The sequence below is a fragment of the Daphnia carinata genome, chromosome 7 (assembly GCF_022539665.2).
Source record: "Daphnia carinata strain CSIRO-1 chromosome 7, CSIRO_AGI_Dcar_HiC_V3, whole genome shotgun sequence".
Lineage (NCBI taxonomy): Eukaryota > Metazoa > Arthropoda > Branchiopoda > Diplostraca > Daphniidae > Daphnia > Daphnia carinata.
The window spans coordinates 296,787-316,079 of record NC_081337.1 but is presented as its reverse complement, the minus strand read 5'-3'; the positions used below and the strand labels follow the sequence as shown (position 1 = coordinate 316,079).

Here is a 19,293-nt window from a genome sequence, read left to right as displayed (position 1 = left end):
AACACGTCTGCTCAGGACGACGTTTTGTAGTAATACCACTAATCTACTGGGTAAGAGGTAAATACGTGGAGAGAGGGTTTTCCTCGTCTTCGGGGTTTGGTGCACCGTAGTGGAAGTGGACACATACCGTTTCCGTAGATCCCATGATTACCCTCTAGGGGGAAAAGCGCGTTATTGTTAAATTATGCAGATTAGTGCAACAATAACATAGACTAATCCCATATTGTCTAGTGGTTAGGATACCTGGCTCTCACCCAGGAGGCCCGAGTTCAATTGCCGGTATGGGAAAGACTATAAGATTTCTTAATTAATACTATCTAAGTCGTAGACGTATTTCTATGAATTTTCGACAATATTGCAAATTCGTAATTCGCACAACATAATACTCTATTTTCCTCTTAGATTTTTCATTTCTTTCCTCTGCCTTTGTGTAACCTTAGACAACAGTTGATAGTTGTTACTGATTTCTCTAATTAAATATCTAATAGTGTGACCGAGAATCGAGCTCGGGTCGACTGCTTGGAAGGCAGCCATGCTAACCACTATACCACCACCGCCTAATATTGTTCAAAAGATTTGTATCACAAATCCATTTCATAATGACATCGCCCTAAAGAAATTCACCAACCAAATGTTTAATTTTCTGCGATGGCCGAGAATCGAACTCGGGTCGACTGCTTGGAAGGCAGCCATGTTAACCACTATACCACCATCGCGTTGCACAACCCAACAGATTAGAATAATAAATCCATTCACAAGGACATCGCGCAAGAGAAAAATTTTGGAGTGGGATTTGAACCCACGCCTTCATTGAAGATCAGAAATCTGATGCTTCTCTCTGAGAAGCAAGGTTTTACCCTTGTGTCTGGCGGCTTAGACCGCTCGGCCATCCTGACATGTGTTTATCCATGACCATGGAACCACACAATTTTCATAAACCATGTTCTGTATTGCTAATCTGGCCTTGAATCGAAGTGCACCACACCCATCATCCGTCGACGTTGGTATCGAGCAGTTGTTTTCGTTACTGCGTTGTATTCCAAAAAGGGGGCTAAGTGTGGCTAATTACTGTTAAACGGGTTAATGTTAAGTTATGCAGATTGTTGCAACAATAAATTATTTAATTCCATTTCGTCAAGTGGTAAGTTTTTAAAGGGGTTTTCCAGTGGAAAGTAAACTTGTCTCGGGCTTGTGCATTTAAAATAAGTAAAAATAAGCGAAAGGCATTACAATGCAATAAAAGAGAAATAGATGTTACGGCGCAAATGTAGCGCTGCAGCGTATAATATCTGGCAACGCGTGTTTATTAATCGTATAGTTTTGGCGCCTTTCTGTTTTCCTATATTTCTCTTCCTCTTGCAACTTTTCGTCCGCTGTACCATTTGTCATTGAAGTAGTCACCGTGTTTATCGTTAGTGAATCTGTTCCTTCCGACCGCCTTGAACTAAATTGCAGGAAACTTGTGTAGTGTGGTCCAATAGTTTGAGTGACAAACACTGTCTCTCGTGCTATCTCAGACTCCACACGCTGATTAACACTTGCAAATACTGATCATTAATACAAGGTAATTCTACTCGCTGCATACAACAGCGAAGTCGCAACTCTACGAACTTCTGAGTTCCCCTGATTTCGAGCTACGAAACATTTTGGTCCTTCGAGCCGGAGCTCATCAGCAGAAGTTTGTCGTATTACTACCAGCAACCTAGAGCTGGTTGGCTCACGGACTAGGAGGCGGTGAAGCCGCCTATATGGAAGCAATGCGTCGCTTAAAGCAATCTTGCGGTTGTCGAGATCTGATGAGAGCCGCGCACCTCCAGGCGATTGACCGGTTGGAATTGAAGAACGACCCAATCGGATTCAAACGTTTCGCTGAGAAGATGAGGTCGCATTTGTTCGAACTCAGCAGGATTGGAGAGACCTATGCACCGGACCTGATTGAAAAGGTTTGTCTGCGCCTCCAATTTCCAGATAGACTAGCCTGGAATGACGGACGGCTGGGAGGATTGGAAACAAGGAGCCTGGACATCTTCGGCACATGGTTGAGTCATAGAGCAGCGGCTTATCAGAACGCCTACAGCATCGCAGCAGAGCAGCTTCATAGCTCTGTACCCAAGTTCGGTAGTCGTCATCAAGCCCACAGTCATCAAACCTCCTCCAACCGGAAAACGGATTACCCTTCTTCTCCCTTTAAAGGCGCTTCCAGTCTTTTCTGCTTTAAATGTGAAGGCGACCACAAGCTGGAGAACTGTGGAGACTTCAAGTCGTTGGCAGTGGGAGAGAGAGTGACTTTTTGTGCCAAACATCGATTGGGCTTCGGTTGCTTTGGTACCAAGCACTCCGCCAGGTTCTGTGCCCAGAAGAGACCCTGCAAGTTTTCCGAATGCCGTCTCTATCACCACGGGCTCCTCCACGACTCCTCCAGAGGATTTAGTAACCCGCAACCAGAGTCATCCAGAACGACCATGGTGCAAACAGGAAGGCAAAGGCCTTGCAGAGTAGCCATGGGTATGATGCGGCTTAAGATCTTGGACCGCGACGGAAACGCAGTGATGGCCAATGTGTTCATCGACGAAGGCAGCGACTCTACCTTGATCCGACGAGGATTCGCGAAGATTCTCAAGATCGTTGGGGTCCGTCAAATCGTAACCGTGGATGTCGTCGGGAGTGTAGTGAATCGCTATGCATCTAAACGCTTGAATTTCCAGATCAGCACCGCTTCCGGCAAGATACTGAATCTCTCTTGCTCCACTCTTCCCACCGTCGCCAGTGCTACCCCTGTGACAGATTGGGCGACCCTTCAGTTGCGCTGGGCGCATCTTGCAGATCTTCCAGTCACGAAGTCCGGCGGGAGAGTAGACATTCTAATTGGCACCGATTACTCTCACCTTTTGGTTCCTCTCGAATCTAGGGTCGGCCGAGACTATGAGTCTACCGCCACCAGGAGTCGTTCAAAATGACGCCATCATTGCTGCTGTGCGCACGCACAAGATCACTAGCTCTACACATCTCGAAGAGTTAACAGTGGCATTTCGCCAGTTTTGTGATACCGAAAACTTCGGGATGGAATGCAAATTGGTAGGCATGTCCGCAGACGAACGACAAGCCCTTGCCATTTTGGAAGCTGGGACCCGAAAATTGGAGCTAGGATATGAGGTTCCTATCACTTGGCGGACAGGCGAACCAACCTCGTCTGCAATCGTCTGAAGGCCCAACAGCGTCTTCGGGGTCTTTTAAAGTGGTTCGACAGAGATCCGGCATTCGAAACCGATTATCGAGTCGCTATGAAGAAGACGATCGACAAGGGCTATGCCTCCATACTTTCCGAAAAGGAAACTGTTTCAGCAAGATATTTCCTAGCTCACCACGGCGTCTACAAGGGTCCTAAGCTTCGTGTCGTGTTCGATGCCGCCGTCCGTTCCATGGGAAGTCTTTGAACGACGCAATTCTCAGCGGTCCAGCTCTTCAACCTTCTCTTCCAGCCGTCTTAACCCAATTCAGAGAAGGAGCCGTAGCGTGGGCGTCAGACGTAGAAGCAATGTTTAGTCGCTACCGACTTAATCCCTCCGACGCTGAATATTTCTGCTTTCTGTAGCAGGATCTTGCGGCTTCCAAAGCTCTAGTGTGCCGGATGAATCGCTTACCCTTCGGTGCTACGTGTTCTCCATTTATCGCCATCCACACCATTCGACGGGCCGCTATGGATGCAGAGGTAGGAGAAGAAGTCGTCAACGCTGTCAAGACGAAGATGTACGTCCACGATTATTTGGGATCAGCCACAACGGTCGACGAAGCCGTAAAGGAGGCTGCAACCGTAAGAAAAGCATTGGCTGCAGCTGATTTACATTTCCAGAAGTGGATCTCAAACTCTGTCGATTTCGTTCGGGAGATGCACGGGAAAGATGGGCCATCAGCATGTCCGGCGTCAGATTTGCAGCTGACGGATAGTGGGAGTGAAAAAGTGCTTGGAGTGGTTTGGAGCTTTCGGGACGATACGCTGGGTTTTCGAGTCAACTGCCCGCAAGACGAGGAATATACTAGGAACAGCCTCACTAGTAAAGTTGCTTCCGTGTTCGATCCACTAGGAATAGCTGCACCACTTGTCGTAAAGGCCAAAATTCGGTTGCGAGAACTCGGAATTAAAGGATTGAATTGGTCTAATCCCGTGGACGAAAATGATCGAGCTTGGTGGGCTTCCTGGTTTACCAGCCTTCGAGAGCTCGTTTTGGTCTCCATTCCCCGTTGTTTATTTTCAGAGCAATCTGAAATCGGAAATTCCCAGCTGCACGTTTTCGGAGACGCTTCCGAAGAAGCGTACGCGGCGGTGGTGTAACTCCCCAATGCTTATCGTTCTGGAAGTGTCCAAACACGGATGGTGAAAGCCAGCCGTAAACTCGCGCCTAAAAAGACGCTGTCGGTACCAAAGCTGGAATTGAACGCTGCCCTGCTTAGCTCCCGGATCGCCGCAGCCATTCAGAGCTCCCTAACACATCCGACCCAGCGACGATTCTTCTGGACAGACAGCAGCACCGTGCGTAACTGGATTAGAGCCACTGCATCCTTTTACCAGGTTTTCGTTTCTAATCGGATCGGCGAAATTCCAACGCTAACCGAGACAGAAGAATGGCGCTTCGTCCCCGGACGTCAGAATCCAGCGGACGCCGCCACACGCTCTTCCATAGGTGACGAAGTGTTTCCCAAAAGCTGGCAAGACGGCCTAGAATTCCTCTTTAAAGCTGAGTCGGAGTGGCCTCAAGATCTGCCGTGGATGGCCGCGACGCTGGAACTGAAGCACACCAAGTAGTACCATGTTCGAGCAGCTTCGGATCCATTTGACTGGTCGGAGTTCCAACTAGATCAGACTAACCTCTCTTCCTTTTTAAAGTTAGAAGTTGACGCATTAGAGCTGGTCAAGAGATGTCAGATGGAAGCTTTCTTCGACGAGTTCCAGTCGCTTCAACGAGGAAAACCTCTTCCATCCGCTTCACATCTTCTATCTCTCAGCCCAAATATTGGAGAAGACGGTTTACTGCGTTTAGGAGGACGTATCGGGCGATCCAAATTGCCGTACGATAATCGACATCCTCCTTTGCTGCTGAACAAACATCCATTAACCGAGAAGATAGTCAAAATCGTACATGAAGAAATGCATCATGCCGGCACAGATTATTTGTTTCCCAAGCTTTGCCAATATTTTTGTATCATCCGGGGGAGGGAAGTGGCCAAGAAGACCCGTAGGCTTTGTCCGTCTTGCATCAGGGAGAGAGCGGTGCCCGCGGCCCAAATGATGGGTGACTTACCGGCAGTTCGACTTAATTCTTTTTCGCCACCTTTCACTCATACAGCCGTGGACTATTACGGCCCTCTGGAAACAAGTCCGGGTCAAAATAGAGTCCTCAAGAGATACGGAGCGCTTTTTACGTGCTTGGTGACCCGTGCTGTGCATCTGGATTTGGCGGAGTCACTTTCGTCAGAGGATTTTCTGCTCGTTTTCAGGCGTTTCATCGGCTTGTTTGGTAAGCCAGCGTCCGTACACTCCGACAATGGAACGAACTTTGTCGGAGCAGAAAGAGAATTGAACGACCTTGTTCGGAATCTCAAAGAAGACCCCAAACTAATGAAATTTCGGACCGAAAAGCTTATTGACTGGCATTTCCAACCACCCCGATCGCCTCATTTCGGTGGAGCACACGAGAGTTTGATACGTTCCACGAAAGGAGCTCTGTACCGAGCATTAGAAATCGAAAAGGGAGGGCTGCGCTATCCCACGGATGAGATGCTCCGCACCTTGCTGGCGGAGATCGCAGGCTTCCTGAACGCACGTCCTTTGACTTACGCTAGCTCGGATCCGGCGGATTTTCGGCCGCTAACGCCGAACGATTTCTTAAATCGCGCTCCCACAACAGACTTATTGCCAGTTTCCTTTGACGACGCTCTACCTAGAGAGCGTTTTAGATATGTGCAGCGGATGGCCCGGCTTTTCTGGGACCTTTGGACTAAATTGTATCTGCCGTCCTTGGTGCCGCGTAAAAAGTGGAAAGCTGCACAACGAAATCTCTCGATCGGAGATGTCGTCATGCTCCTCGACCCAAATCTGCCTCGCGGAAAATGGAAAATTGGACGAGTGATCCAAGTTTACCCTGGTGACGATGGACTTGTTCGGGTAGTCAAGGTCCAAACGGAAGACGGAGTTTATTCCCGGGCCATCCATCGGCTGTGTTTATTAGAGCAAGCCCCTACTGTGACGACTGGTGACTCCCAGGAAGCGCCCAGCTCTACGAAGTTCGTCTCTATCTAACCGCACAGCGATAATCTTGAAGTATCTTGTTAACTGCGCCTTTTTACGAACTCATCCGTCTTTTTGTTCCCACCGGATTACGACGGATTCGGGGGGAGAATGTTACGGCGCAAATGTAGCGCTGCAGCCTATAATATCTAGCAACGCGTGTTTATTAATCGTTTAGTTTTGGCGCTTTTCTGTTTTCCTATATTTGCCTTCATCTTGCAACTTTTCGTCTGCTGTACCATTTGTCATTGAAGTAATCACCGTGTTTATCGTTAGTGAATCTGTTCCTTCAGACCGCCGTGAACTAAATTGCAGGAAACTTGCGTAGTGTGGTCCCATAGTTTGAGTGGCAAACACTGTCTCTCGTGCTATCTCAGACACCACACGCTGATACACACTTGCAAATACTGGTCATTAATACAAGGCAATTCTACTCGCTGCATACAACAGCGAAGTCGCAACTTAAAGAACTTCTGAATTCCCCTTATTTAGAGCTACGAAACAATAGATATTAAAAAGGGCATGCCAATCTACTGGGTAAGGGTTTTCCTCGTCTTCGGGGTTTGGTGCACCGTAGTGGAAGTGGACACATACCGTTTCCGTAGATCCCATGATTGCCCTCTAGGGGGAAAAGCGCGTTATTGTTAAATTATGCAGATTAGTGCAACAATAATATAGACTAATCCCATATTGTCTAGTGGTTGGGATACCTGGCTTTCACCCAGGATGCCCGAGTTCAATTCCCGGTATGGGAAAGACTATAAGATTTCTTAATTAATACTATATAACTCATAGACGTATTTCTATGAATATTCGACATTATTGCAAATTCGTAATTCGCACAACATAATACTCTATTTTCCTCTTAGATTTTTCATTTCTTTCCTCTGCCTTTGTGTAACTTTGGACAACAGTTGACAGTTGTTACTGATTTCTCTAATTAGATATTTAATAGTGTGCGATGGCCAAGAATCAAACTCGGGTCGACTGCTTGGAAGGCAGCCATGCTAACCGCTACACCACCATCGCGTAATATTGATCAAAAGATTTGTATCACAAATCCATTTCATAATGACAACGCCCTAAAGAAATTCACCAAACAAATTTTTAATTTTCTGCGATGACCGAGAATCGTACTCGGATCAATTGCTTGGAAGGCAACCATTGGACAAGTGCTACCACTAGTGCTTGGTTTCCTGGGTTCTTGGTATCCACGGAACGACGACATCCGATCTCCTCTAGGTGTTGACCAACGCAGCTGGTCGCCATTCAGGAAAAAATCCAGATTGGTGGCGATTAAAGGATCTATGGAGATGGTAAAAGAAGACCTGGCTGCAATAAGTGATCCCGACACAGAAATATAACACGCTATCTCCGTTTAACGCTCTGTAAATAGTATTGAAAACTGTACTCTAAAGTGTATTGTATTCTGTGTTCTATTTTCTATTTTGTATACTTTATACTTTTTATATTTTACATTTCATAGCGTTTTCATGTATGTAATCCTATGATCTACTTGTATATCTGTTTTATGTGCAATATTCTTTATGTCAGTCTATGCCCTTCTTACGTTACATGTGCCATATACGGTTGTTCCAGTAAGGAAAATAAAATTATGTCATAACCACTGAACCATCGATGCTGTTTATATAATTCTTCTTTTATCAATTGCATACATTAAAGATAAATTAAAATGCCTATTTCAATGGCTACGGAATAAACAATATTTTTGTTTACGTTATTGTATTACATATAACTTAATAGCTATCCATTGTTAGCAGAGCATAGTTTCGATCTACGGACCTCTGGGTTATGGGCCCAGCACGCTTGCGCTGCGCCACTCTGCTATACGAAACTGATCGCTGTATTACGGAGTCCCAGTTATGGCTTACGTAGCATTTGTAACTGTTGTGTTACTAAAATGCATCAATAGCACACTGGGACAAAAGCATCGATGCCAAATATTAGGAAATGATTTTTCCTAACAGCACGAGACGCCTTGGTTTTCTTTGAACCTTCAACCAATAACAACTTTATCACCACAGGTGCTTTAGCAACCACACTTTTAATGGGAAAGAGTCTGTTGAACTGTCGATGTGCATTTGCTTCTGCGGTATTGGAAAGCACAGAAAACGTCTGCCAAGTATACCTGGAATAAGTTAATCATAATTACGTGTGTTAACCAAGGTTGCCGCTTAACGTCACTGTGACGTTTCTTCAATATTTACCACACATGTTGATCATTACTTAAAAGAACCTCACAAACTTAACGAATTATTCACTTAAAACCTAAATAATCTTCAAAATCTAATTACTCTTAAAAAATGAAATTAAATCATCTTACCAATCAATTTCAATGTTAAATTGCCGTTCTTGATCAATTTAATTGGATGGAATACGTGATATATGCATTCAACTTATTGAATTAGTGCATACTATAACACCATCACTGTTGTAGGATTTCATAGCGCAATGGTAGCGCGCCTGACTCCAGATCAGGAGGTTGCGTGTTCAATTCATGTCGAGAACAAACGGCTTATTGAAGTTTTTGTTTGTGAATGTATGCTGCAACGACAAACGAGGCAGACAAGTCTAGGTAAATACTACTCATATTTTAAGGGCGTGTAAAAACACGTGACTAAATACATTTATCAATGCTTTTATTGTAAAATGTATATTAAAATGCGCAAGCTGTTAGAGAGCTAGCAAAACGTTTGGTTCTATTCAGAGACGAGAATCTTGCCAATACCATGTCAGGAATTACCCGCGGTTCCCGAATGTGATGACGTAACGGTTACTTAATTGATGAACTATGATAACAGATCATGCACAACTTGTATCTGCTACGGGTGCTAAGGGTCAATTTTAGACGTAAAATGCATCGACCGGGAATCGAACCCGGGCCGCCCGCGTGGCAGGCGAGCATTCTACCACTGAACCATCGATGCTGAATATATAATTCTTCTTTTATCAATTGCATTCGTTAAAGATAAATTAAAATGCCTGAATGTGCCAGTCCCCATCCTTGTGATAACGCCTGTCGAACGGACTCTAATGCTTGAGTCAGTACATTCGGGGGACACATCAGAGGTGACAACTTCCCTATTGCTGCGTCCGCCAGCCCAGGCTGCCAGCCGTGCAGGACCTCCGCCGTCCAGTCCAATGCGCGATTAGCTTTCTCGATTGATCGCGCCACTCTTTGGAGATAAAGCAATTCTCTCGACAGGTGTGTCCAGCTCTCGTTGAAGACCTTTCTCATCTGAGCTTGTTCGCGGCGCATCTGTCCCCACGCCGCCATCAAGCTGTCTGTTTCCGCTTCATGTTCCGCCAGGTGTCCCAACATGACATTCAGGAGGGTTGCTTGCTCCTGAAGAAGATGTACTACTTCCAGGCCCTTCTTGTGGTACGAATCGAGCCTTGAATGCACCGATTCTATTTCCTGGGTGGTAGTTGTCCCAAATAACCAGCTAAGTACTTTGCCTCCAGCGTCGAACAGCCCGCGCTTCTGCCGAGTACCATCGCCCTTCAGGGCTCTCTCTAGCTCTCTGAACTCCTGTCGTCGGCGCTCTGCTCTTGTTTTGATCTCGACTAAGTCGAACGCAGGTTCTTCTAAAAATGGCTTTACTTCCATTGGAAAATTCCCCATCGCAACTTTGTCGAAAGCTCGTAACATCTCATCCACCCAGTTGGTTATTCGCTTAATCACCTGCTCTGTGCGTTTCGTCGGTACGTCGTAAATGACGATCCATTCGGAATCGCCTAACGCTAGGGTTCCCTCTGGATGAAAAACAGCTCCTTCTGTCACCACGAACTTGCCTTTCATTTCATGCGCTTGGACCATCTGTCCAATGGTACAGATCACTGATAAAACCAGCATGTTCTTCATCCATCCTTGTGCCCGTCTTTGTCGGATCGGACGCCCCGGTGGCGGTTCCACCTCCTCTTGAATCCCAGGCCTTGGCTCCTCTTCCACTTGTAGGCCTTCGCCAAAATCTTCCTCCTCTATCAATTCCAGTGGTCGGCGCTTCGCCTTTCTCCTTGCGCCTTTCGTCTCGGGTTGTCCAACCACTGCCGCGGTGTCGCTTTCCAGCGATCTCTCAGGACTCGTGCCAGTACGCACCGCCGCCTCCGGTTCCATCGTTGCCTCCGGTTCCTCGGCCACTGCCGTGGTATCGCCTTCTGGTAATCCCTCGCTGGTGTCGGCACGCGTCACGGTCTCAGCTTCCACCACGCCATCGGATTCGTCATCCGACTCTATAACAAACCTCATCATTTGAGAAACATGGACCACAATGGTTCTCTTCCCAGTAGGCTTTCGAAGTTTGTAGTTCAGTTCAGTGATCTGCCTGATCACCTTGAAAGGGCCTACGTACTGGTGCAGTAACTTTTCAGCGAGACCTTTCTTCCTCTGCGGCCAGAAGATTAACACCAGGTCACCGGGTTCGTATACCGGTGCCTCACTGACTCTGGTGTCATACTGAGACTTCTGGCTGCTGCACCGCTGCTTCACCAGGGCCAGTCTATCTCTGACCTCTTCCCTCAAATTAGACAACGCCTTCATCAGTTCCTTTGGGTCGGCAAGCTTTGTTTGATTCGGCCCCGTCGCCACTAGCAGGTCCGTCGGAATTAATTCCCTAATACACCGGCATGAATTGTGTGTGATTGGTGCTATCTTGGCGCGCCGAGTTGTAGGCAAAGGTGACAAACCCGAGGAATTCATCCCAGTCCTCGTGATTTTCGTCCACATACATCGCCAGCATGGTCGCCAGCGTCTTGTTTTGTCGCTCCACAAGACCGTTGGCCTGTTGGTGGTAAGGTACGGACATCCGATGGGAAAGTCAAAGAAGGGCGAACACCTCACGGGCTACTTCTGCTGTGAAACACTTCCCTTGGTCGGACGTCAGCTCTCGCGGAAATCCATGCCGCAACACAATTTCCTCGACGAAGAATTTTGCTATTTGCAGAGCCGTGGAATCCGGTATGGCCCTCGCTTCTACCCACTTAGTAAGGTAGTCAATGGCAACGATCACGTTTTTATTCCCGCTTCGTGATCGCGGGAATGGAACGAGGACGTTTATCCCGATCCTCTCGAATGGTCCTCCCACTTGCGTGATCTCCATGCGTCCTTTCTTCTTCCCATGATCCGGCTTCCGTGTCTGGCAACTTTTACATGCCTTGACATACCGGGTCACTGCTCTATCCATCTTCGGCCAGTAAGACCTCTGCCGAGCCCTCTCCAGAGTTCTTGCTTGCCCTAGGTGCCCCGCCGTAGGCTCATCGAGAGCCGGTCAAATTCTTGTCCGAACCTGATCATTCTCAGGTACAACAAGCCTTCCTTCAGCACAAAGTTCCCGTATCGCCTGGAAGTGTTGCTGATCATCCCCTGCTTGATCCGCTTCCACTGCTTTACACGATCTTGTCCGTCATCGTCCCGAAAGCTCCAAACCACTCCAAGCACTTTTTCACTCCCACTATCCGTCAGCTGCAAATCTGACGCCGGACATACTGATGGCCCATCTTTCCCGTGCATCTCCCGAACGAAATCGACAGAGTTTGAGATCCACTTCTGGAAATGTAAATCAGCTGCAGCCAATGCTTTTCTTACGGTTGCAGCCTCCTTTACGGCTTCGTCGACCGTTGTGGCTGATCCCAAATAATCGTGGACGTACATCTTCGTCTTGACAGCGTTGACGACTTCTTCTCCTACCTCTGCATCCATAGCGGCCCGTCGAATGGTGTGGATGGCGATAAATGGAGAACACGTAGCACCGAAGGGTAAGCGATTCATCCGGCACACTAGAGCTTTGGAAGCCGCAAGATCCTGCTACAGAAAGCAGAAATATTCAGCGTCGGAGGGATTAAGTCGGTAGCGACTAAACATTGCTTCTACGTCTGACGCCCACGCTACGGCTCCTTCTCTGAATTGGGTTAAGACGGCTGGAAGAGAAGGTTGAAGAGCTGGACCGCTGAGAATTTCGTCGTTCAAAGACTTCCCATGGAACGGACGGCGGCATCGAACACGACACGAAGCTTAGGACCCTTGTAGACGCCGTGGTGAGCTAGGAAATATCTTGCTGAAACAGTTTCCTTTTCGGAAAGTATGGAGGCATAGCCCTTGTCGATCGTCTTCTTCATAGCGACTCGATAATCGGTTTCGAATGCCGGATCTCTGTCGAACCACTTTAAAAGACCCCGAAGACGCTGTTGGGCCTTCAGACGATTGCAGACGAGGTTGGTTCGCCTGTCCGCCAAGTGATAGGAACCTCATATCCTAGCTCCAATTTTCGGGTCCCAGCTTCCAAAATGGCAAGGGCTTGTCGTTCGTCTGCGGACATGCCTACCAATTTGCATTCCATCCCGAAATTTTCGGTATCACAAAACTGGCGAAATGCCACTGTTAACTCTTCGAGATGTGTAGAGCTAGTGATCTTGTGCGTGCGCACAGCAGCAATGATGGCGTCATTTTGAACGACGCCTCGAATAAGCCAACCCAAACGACTCCTGGTGGCGGTAGACTCATAGTCTCGGCCGACCCTAGATTCGAGAGGAACCAAAAGGTGAGAGTAATCGGTGCCAATTAGAATGTCTACTCTCCCGCCGGACTTCGTGACTGGAAGATCTGCAAGATGCGCCCAGCGCAACTGAAGGGTCGCCCAATCTGTCACAGGGGTAGCACTGGCGACGGTGGGAAGAGTGGAGCAAGAGAGATTCAGTATCTTGCCGGAAGCGGTGCTGATCTGGAAATTCAAGCGTTTAGATGCATAGCGATTCACTACACTCCCGACGCCATCCACGGTTACGATTTGACGGACCCCAACGATCTTGAGAATCTTCGCGAATCCTCGTCGGATCAAGGTAGAGTCGCTGCCTTCGTCGATGAACACATTGGCCATCACTGCGTTTCCGTCGCGGTCCAAGATCTTAAGCCGCATCATACCCATGGCTACTCTGCAAGGCCTTTGCCTTCCTGTTTGCACCATGGTCGTTCTGGATGACTCTGCTTGCGGGTTACTAAATCCTCTGGAGGAGTCGTGGAGGAGCCCGTGGTGATAGAGACGGCATTCGGAAAACTTGCAGGGTCTCTTCTGGGCACAGAACCTGGCGGAGTGCTTGGTACCAAAGCAACCGAAGCACAATCGATGTTTGGCACAAAAAGTCACTCTCTCTCCCACTGCCAACGACTTGAAGTCTCCACAGTTCTCCAGCTTGTGGTCGCCTTCACATTTAAAGCAGAAAAGACTGGAAGCGCCTTTAAAGGGAGAAGAAGGGTAATCCGTTTTCCGGTTGGAGGAGGTTTGATGACTGTGGGCTTGATGACGACTACCGAACTTGGGTACAGAGCTATGAAGCTGCTCTGCTGCGATGCTGTAGGCGTTCTGATAAGCCGCTGCTCTATGACTCAACCATGTGCCGAAGATGTCCAGGCTCCTTGTTTCCAATCCTCCCAGCCGTCCGTCATTCCAGGCTAGTCTATCTGGAAATTGGAGGCGCAGACAAACCTTTTCAATCAGGTCCGGTGCATAGGTCTCTCCAATCCTGCTGAGTTCGAACAAATGCGACCTCATCTTCTCAGCGAAACGTTTGAATCCGATTGGGTCGTTCTTCAATTCCAACCGGTCAATCGCCTGGAGGTGCGCGGCTCTCATCAGATCTCGACAACCGCAAGATTGCTTTAAGCGACGCAATGCTTCCATATAGGCGGCTTCACCGCCTCCTAGTCCGTGAGCCAACCAGCTCTAGGTTGCTGGTAGTAATACGACAAACTTCTGCTGATGAGCTCCGGCTCGAAGGACCAAAATGTTTCGTAGCTCGAAATCAGGGGAACTCAGAAGTTCGTAGAGTTGCGACTTCGCTGTTGTATGCAGCGAGTAGAATTACCTTGTATTAATGATCAGTATTTGCAAGTGTTAATCAGCGTGTGGAGTCTGAGATAGCACGAGAGACAGTGTTTGTCACTCAAACTATTGGACCACACTACACAAGTTTCCTGCAATTTAGTTCAAGGCGGTCGGAAGGAACAGATTCACTAACGATAAACACGGTGACTACTTCAATGACAAATGGTACAGCGGACGAAAAGTTGCAAGAGGAAGAGAAATATAGGAAAACAGAAAGGCGCCAAAACTATACGATTAATAAACACGCGTTGCCAGATATTATACGCTGCAGCGCTACATTTGCGCCGTAACATCTATTTCTCTTTTATTGCATTGTAATGCCTTTCGCTTATTTTTACTTATTTTAAATGCACAAGCCCGAGACAAGTTTACTTTCCACTGGAAAACCCCTTTAAAAACTTACCACTTGACGAAATGGAATTAAATAATTTATTGTTGCAACAATCTGCATAACTTAACATTAACCCGTTTAACAGTAATTAGCCACACTTAGCCCCCTTTTTGGAATACAACGCAGTAACGAAAACAACTGCTCGATACCAACGTCGACGGATGATGGGTGTGGTGCACTTCGATTCAAGGCCAGATTAGCAATACAGAACATGGTTCGATTGGTTCGATGGTTCGATTCTCGGTCATCGCAGAAAATTAAACATTTGGTTGGTGAATTTCTTTAGGGCGATGTCATTATGAAATGGATTTGTGATACAAATCTTTTGACCAATATTAGCGGTCCAGGAATGAACGTCCATCGCCATGGCCGCAACTGGGATAGGTGTCGCGTGTTCTTTCTCCACCCCTTCTTGTATTGGGTAACGCGACAGGGCATCTGCATCCTCATGGAGACTTCCCTTGTTGTAGCAGATGCTTATGTCGTACTCTTGCAACGACAAACTCCATCGTTCTAGTCTGCCACTCCTGTTTTGTCATCAGCCAGCACAGGGCATGATGATCTGTCTTCACCACCACCTTCGTTCCCCAGATATATGGGCGAAACTTTTTCATGGCCCATACCATAGCCAGGCACTCCTTTTCAGTGATGGAGTTGTTCCTCTCGGACTTGTTTAACACTCGGCTCGCAAAACAAATGGGCATGGCATGTCCATCCCTGTCTTGCATCAACGCTGCGTCTATTCCGTAGTCGCAATTGGGTGTACCTCAAAAGTCTTTGCATAATCTGGATGCGCCAGCCGAACTGCCTTTAGCAGCGCCGCCTTCAACTCTGCAAAGCTACTCTGCTCTGGCTCTCCCCACCGGAACATTCCTTTTCCCTCGATTGCCGTGAGTGGATACGCCGGCTTGGCGAAGTTCGGCACAAACTTGCGATAGAAAGAGCAAAGGCCTACAAGGCTCTTCACCCACTTCCTCTTTACTTTTTCACTAGCATTGAGGTTTGGGCCAGGGAACTTTTCGATGCCTTTGCAGTGGTCAGGATCTGGTTCAATTCCGGCTCGGCTCACGACGTGGCCCAACATTCGCACACGCTCATTCCCGAAGGCACACTTTTCGATCTTCAGCTTTAAATTCGCCCTCCGGAAGCATGACAAGACCTTTCCGAGCCTCTCCAGATGTTCCTTTGCATCCCTCACAAAGATGACTACGTCATCCATGTACACAAGGCAATCGGTCCACTTGAGCCCTGCCAATACAATATCCATGAGCCGCTGGAATGTGCTCGGTGCTGAACACAATCCAAATGGCATCACACGGAACTGATAAAGGCCGTCAGGCGTCACAAACGCTGTCTTTGGCTTGTCTCCTTCGGCAACTGGAACCAGCCAGTACCCGCTCTGAAAGTCTACAATACTGAAAAGCGTCGCTCCCTCCAGCTTCGATAACGCATCGTCGATGCGCGGAAGTGGATAGACGTCCTTCGTCGTTACGTCATTTAGACGTCTGTAATCGATGCAAAATCGCCACTTCCCATCCTTCTTTTTTACAAGGACGATTGGCGATGACCAGGGGCTTTGCACAGGTTCAGTAATCCCCTGCCGCAGCATCTTGTCTACCTCTGCCTTAATGAGCTCTCGTTCCTGCCAGGCGCGTCGCATTGGTAACTGTTTGATCGGCGCTGCATTACCCGTAGGTATAGCATGCTCCAAGACAGTACACTGCCCAAGACAATCGCTGCATTCAGCGAACACATCTTGGAAACTCATCAGAAGCGAAATGAAGTCCTCACGATCCTCCCCTGCCAGTGTCTTCGCCACACATTTCTCGAACATAGCCGGGTATTTCAGCTTTCCCTGCCGAGCGCTGCTCCTTCCGGACGTACGTCCATCTTCCATCTCCAGGGGAAGACTGCTGCTCTGGTCGACAGCCACCAATTTTCTGAGGGATGTTCCTTCCACAATCACATGATCCGTGTGATCCACGTTCATAACGTGAACAACCGCGTTCGACTTGGTACAGTCGATTAACGCGTGCCCCGCCGATAAGCCACTTTTTTCAAGCAGCTTTTTCGACGGGCGGAGGAGCATAATTGCGTCCTTGTTTCCTCCGTCTGGGATAGACACTTTCACCGGTACCGCACTTCTCTTTGGCACCGTGACCCGCACTGTTGCGGTCACCTTCCTTATGGCATCTCTGCCTCCGGAAGCTCCGATGTCAATCGCTCCGAGCTCCACCGTCGGAGGGCTACTGAAGCAGATTTTTAGCTCTTTAAAGAACTTTAACAAATTTCTTCCCATAATGAAGTCGGGTCCGAAAGTCTTCAGCACAACGACTTCCCCTTCCACCGACGCGTTTTTATTGATCACTGTCAGCGCAACTTTTCCTCTCGGTTGCATAGGCTGACCATCCGCCGTTACCACCATGGGCCCATCCCATGGGGTGATTTTCAGGTTCAACTTGCTTGCTAATGACGGCGTGATGACGGAAATGACCGCTCCCGTGTCCACTAAAGCTTCCACTGGACAACCACCAATCCAGATTACCTCTGTAGGCTGTTGCTGTCCAATTGCTTTACTTGGTTCTCCGCCAATCACAGCACAGGCTGCTTTTGGCTCCTCCCTCTCCGGCTTCGTAGGCTTTGTAGGCCTTGGCGTGCTTTCTCGACTCTTTTCTTTAGGACAATTTCTTGCCATATGGCCTTCTTCCTTGCAATTGTAGCATCGGAACGGATAATTTTTCTTTGGCTTCCGATTCCTTTCGCCTTTTCAGTCGTCGATGCTCTTCTTTCTCGACTGCCCTCTCGCCTTCGCCAGCTCATCCCGCAGCTCCTGTATTTGCCGCTGGAGCTCTTGCATCTTATTAAGGCCTACTGCCCCGATAGGAGCTTTCTCACCCTCCCGGCGTGCATCTTCATAGCCCCATTCGTAGGCCGTTTTCACAGCATCTGCATGGAGTCTTGCCTTTTCGAGGAACTCCGCGCAGGTCGTGATTCCAAGCACATACAGCCTTTCGTAAAGGTCTGGGCTTAACCTCCTGAACAGGTGGTCAATACAAACTTCTTCCGCCATATCTGGTTGCACGATGCGGCACAAGTCCATAACGTCGTGGTAGTATTTTGTTAGGTCCTCGTCCTTCCCCTGGACTCTCATCCGCGGTTTCCTCTCCATTTGTCGCTTTTAAGTTCACTGCAACAAACTTTCAGCTTCAGAAACAACGTTTTGAGTCCAGGCACTTCCCTCTAGCGCGCTGGCCCTTGCTCCCCCACAAATCTCTCTCTCCGGTCTTCCCAGTGTTCTGGGCGCGCGTTCCGCGCCTCTAGGTTTACAATCCACTTGTAGGCCGCCTCTTCGAGCGACACGCCAAGACACGTCTATCGCTCTCGCCAAGTCATTATTGGTCCATCTGTTGTGGCGACCTATCCTTTCGAATCGGTCAATCCACTCCACAGCATTTTCCTTGGCCGTGCCACGGAATTTCTCCGGCTCCTTAAACTGAAAGATCGGCCTTTCCACCATGTCTTCCTCCTCAGCCAGAAAATGGTCCCAAGCTAGTTCCTCTTCTTGGGCTATGGATTGCCGCCTTGGTGAATCCCCAACACTGAATCCACTTCTTTCTGGCCTGACGAAGACCGCTGCGTTCGACGTGCTAGACGCCCTAGGTCGAAGACCTTCGCGCGGGCTTCTTCTTTCCAAGCCTACTTCTCGTTCTTCCACCGCGTCGTGTTCTTCCGTCGACAGCTGCCTGCTGTCGGCACCCGACGATCTCTCGCTGATGCCAGTGGTGTCGGCTTCCACGCCAACCGCGCTTCTCCTGTCGGCAGCGCCTTCCGCCTGCACTGACACTGGACGCGCCTCTTCCTGGTTTTCGGTCACCGTCTCTTGTGTCTCGAACGAGTTCGTTTCGATAGTCTGCCGAGCCCGCGACCCTTGATCGCTGCTAACGGCCTCCGCCTTCCGCCGCCTACTCTCCGCCGGAATGGCTTGTATTTTGATCGTTTCCTGACTTACGGGCCCTGCTACTTGATTGATGAACGACGCAGCGTCGTCTACCTCCAGTCGTCGCGTATGCAATTTCTGGTCTCGGTTGACCCGCCGCTCTTCCTGTCGTTCCTCTTCTTCCACTTCGGCTCGTGTGTCAACCTCGCTCCCAACCCTACGGGAACGCTCACGATGCTCGTGTGCAGTTGTCGGCTCGAATCCCCCTCTTCCCGCAGCACACCTGGTTTCTTGTCTCTCTGACACCTGGTGACTCTGAGTATCCACGAATTCCTTACCCTGTGGTTCGGAATCCAACTGAAACTGCGTCAGGTCTGGGATATCTCCTTATTGGGACGCCTCTCTGGTCACCCACGTACCTTTGCGCCCGAAAGTGAGCTCACTCACCACGCCAGGGGGACCTCTCGACCGCCCCTTAGATCGCACTGATGTTGCACGTGCCTCCTGAAATCTTGTTGAAGCTCGTGCCGCTGCACTTAGAGGTGTCGCCGGCCTCAAACCCGTGTAATAGGTTTGAATCTCCTTCGCCGCCTCTTCAGCTGCTCTTCGACGACCCCTTCCCCAGCGTCTGAAATCACACCTATCCCGTGTGACATCCAAACGAGGACCCACTGCGACTCACTGCCAATCACACGTTTTCTCAGACCGTTGTTGTGGCCTCGTGCCCAACAATAAATTATTGGGTTCGACTCCCAGAGACCCCTCACAACAAACGCGTACCTGA

General features: G+C 48.7%; 1 protein-coding gene and 4 non-coding genes across 5 annotated transcripts; 1 reads left to right on the top strand and 4 right to left on the bottom strand.

The window, feature by feature from the left end:
* The first annotated feature begins 216 nt into the window (after window positions 1-216).
* On the top strand, window positions 217-288 carry Trnae-cuc (transfer RNA glutamic acid (anticodon CUC)). The gene has a single exon. It is a non-coding gene; the product is annotated as a tRNA-Glu (tRNA).
* Window positions 289-644: 356 nt separating this feature from the next.
* On the bottom strand, window positions 645-716 carry Trnag-ucc (transfer RNA glycine (anticodon UCC)). Its single transcript has one exon. It is a non-coding gene; the product is annotated as a tRNA-Gly (tRNA).
* A 6,524-nt stretch (window positions 717-7,240) lies between these two features.
* Trnag-ucc (transfer RNA glycine (anticodon UCC)) lies at window positions 7,241-7,312 on the bottom strand. Its single transcript has one exon. It is a non-coding gene; the product is annotated as a tRNA-Gly (tRNA).
* A 1,848-nt stretch (window positions 7,313-9,160) lies between these two features.
* Window positions 9,161-9,231, bottom strand: Trnag-gcc (transfer RNA glycine (anticodon GCC)). Its single transcript has one exon. It is a non-coding gene; the product is annotated as a tRNA-Gly (tRNA).
* A 3,264-nt stretch (window positions 9,232-12,495) lies between these two features.
* On the bottom strand, window positions 12,496-13,977 carry LOC130701870 (uncharacterized). The gene has a single exon (XM_057523662.1). It carries the CDS (start codon window positions 13,975-13,977, stop codon window positions 12,496-12,498), a length of 1,482 nt encoding a protein of 493 aa, XP_057379645.1.
* Between the last annotated feature and the right edge of the window lie 5,316 nt (window positions 13,978-19,293).

Coding starts and splice junctions, on each gene's coding strand:
- LOC130701870 (XM_057523662.1), bottom strand. CDS start 13,977: ATGGAAGCATTGCGTCGCTTAAAGCAATCTTGCGGTTGTCGAGATCTG.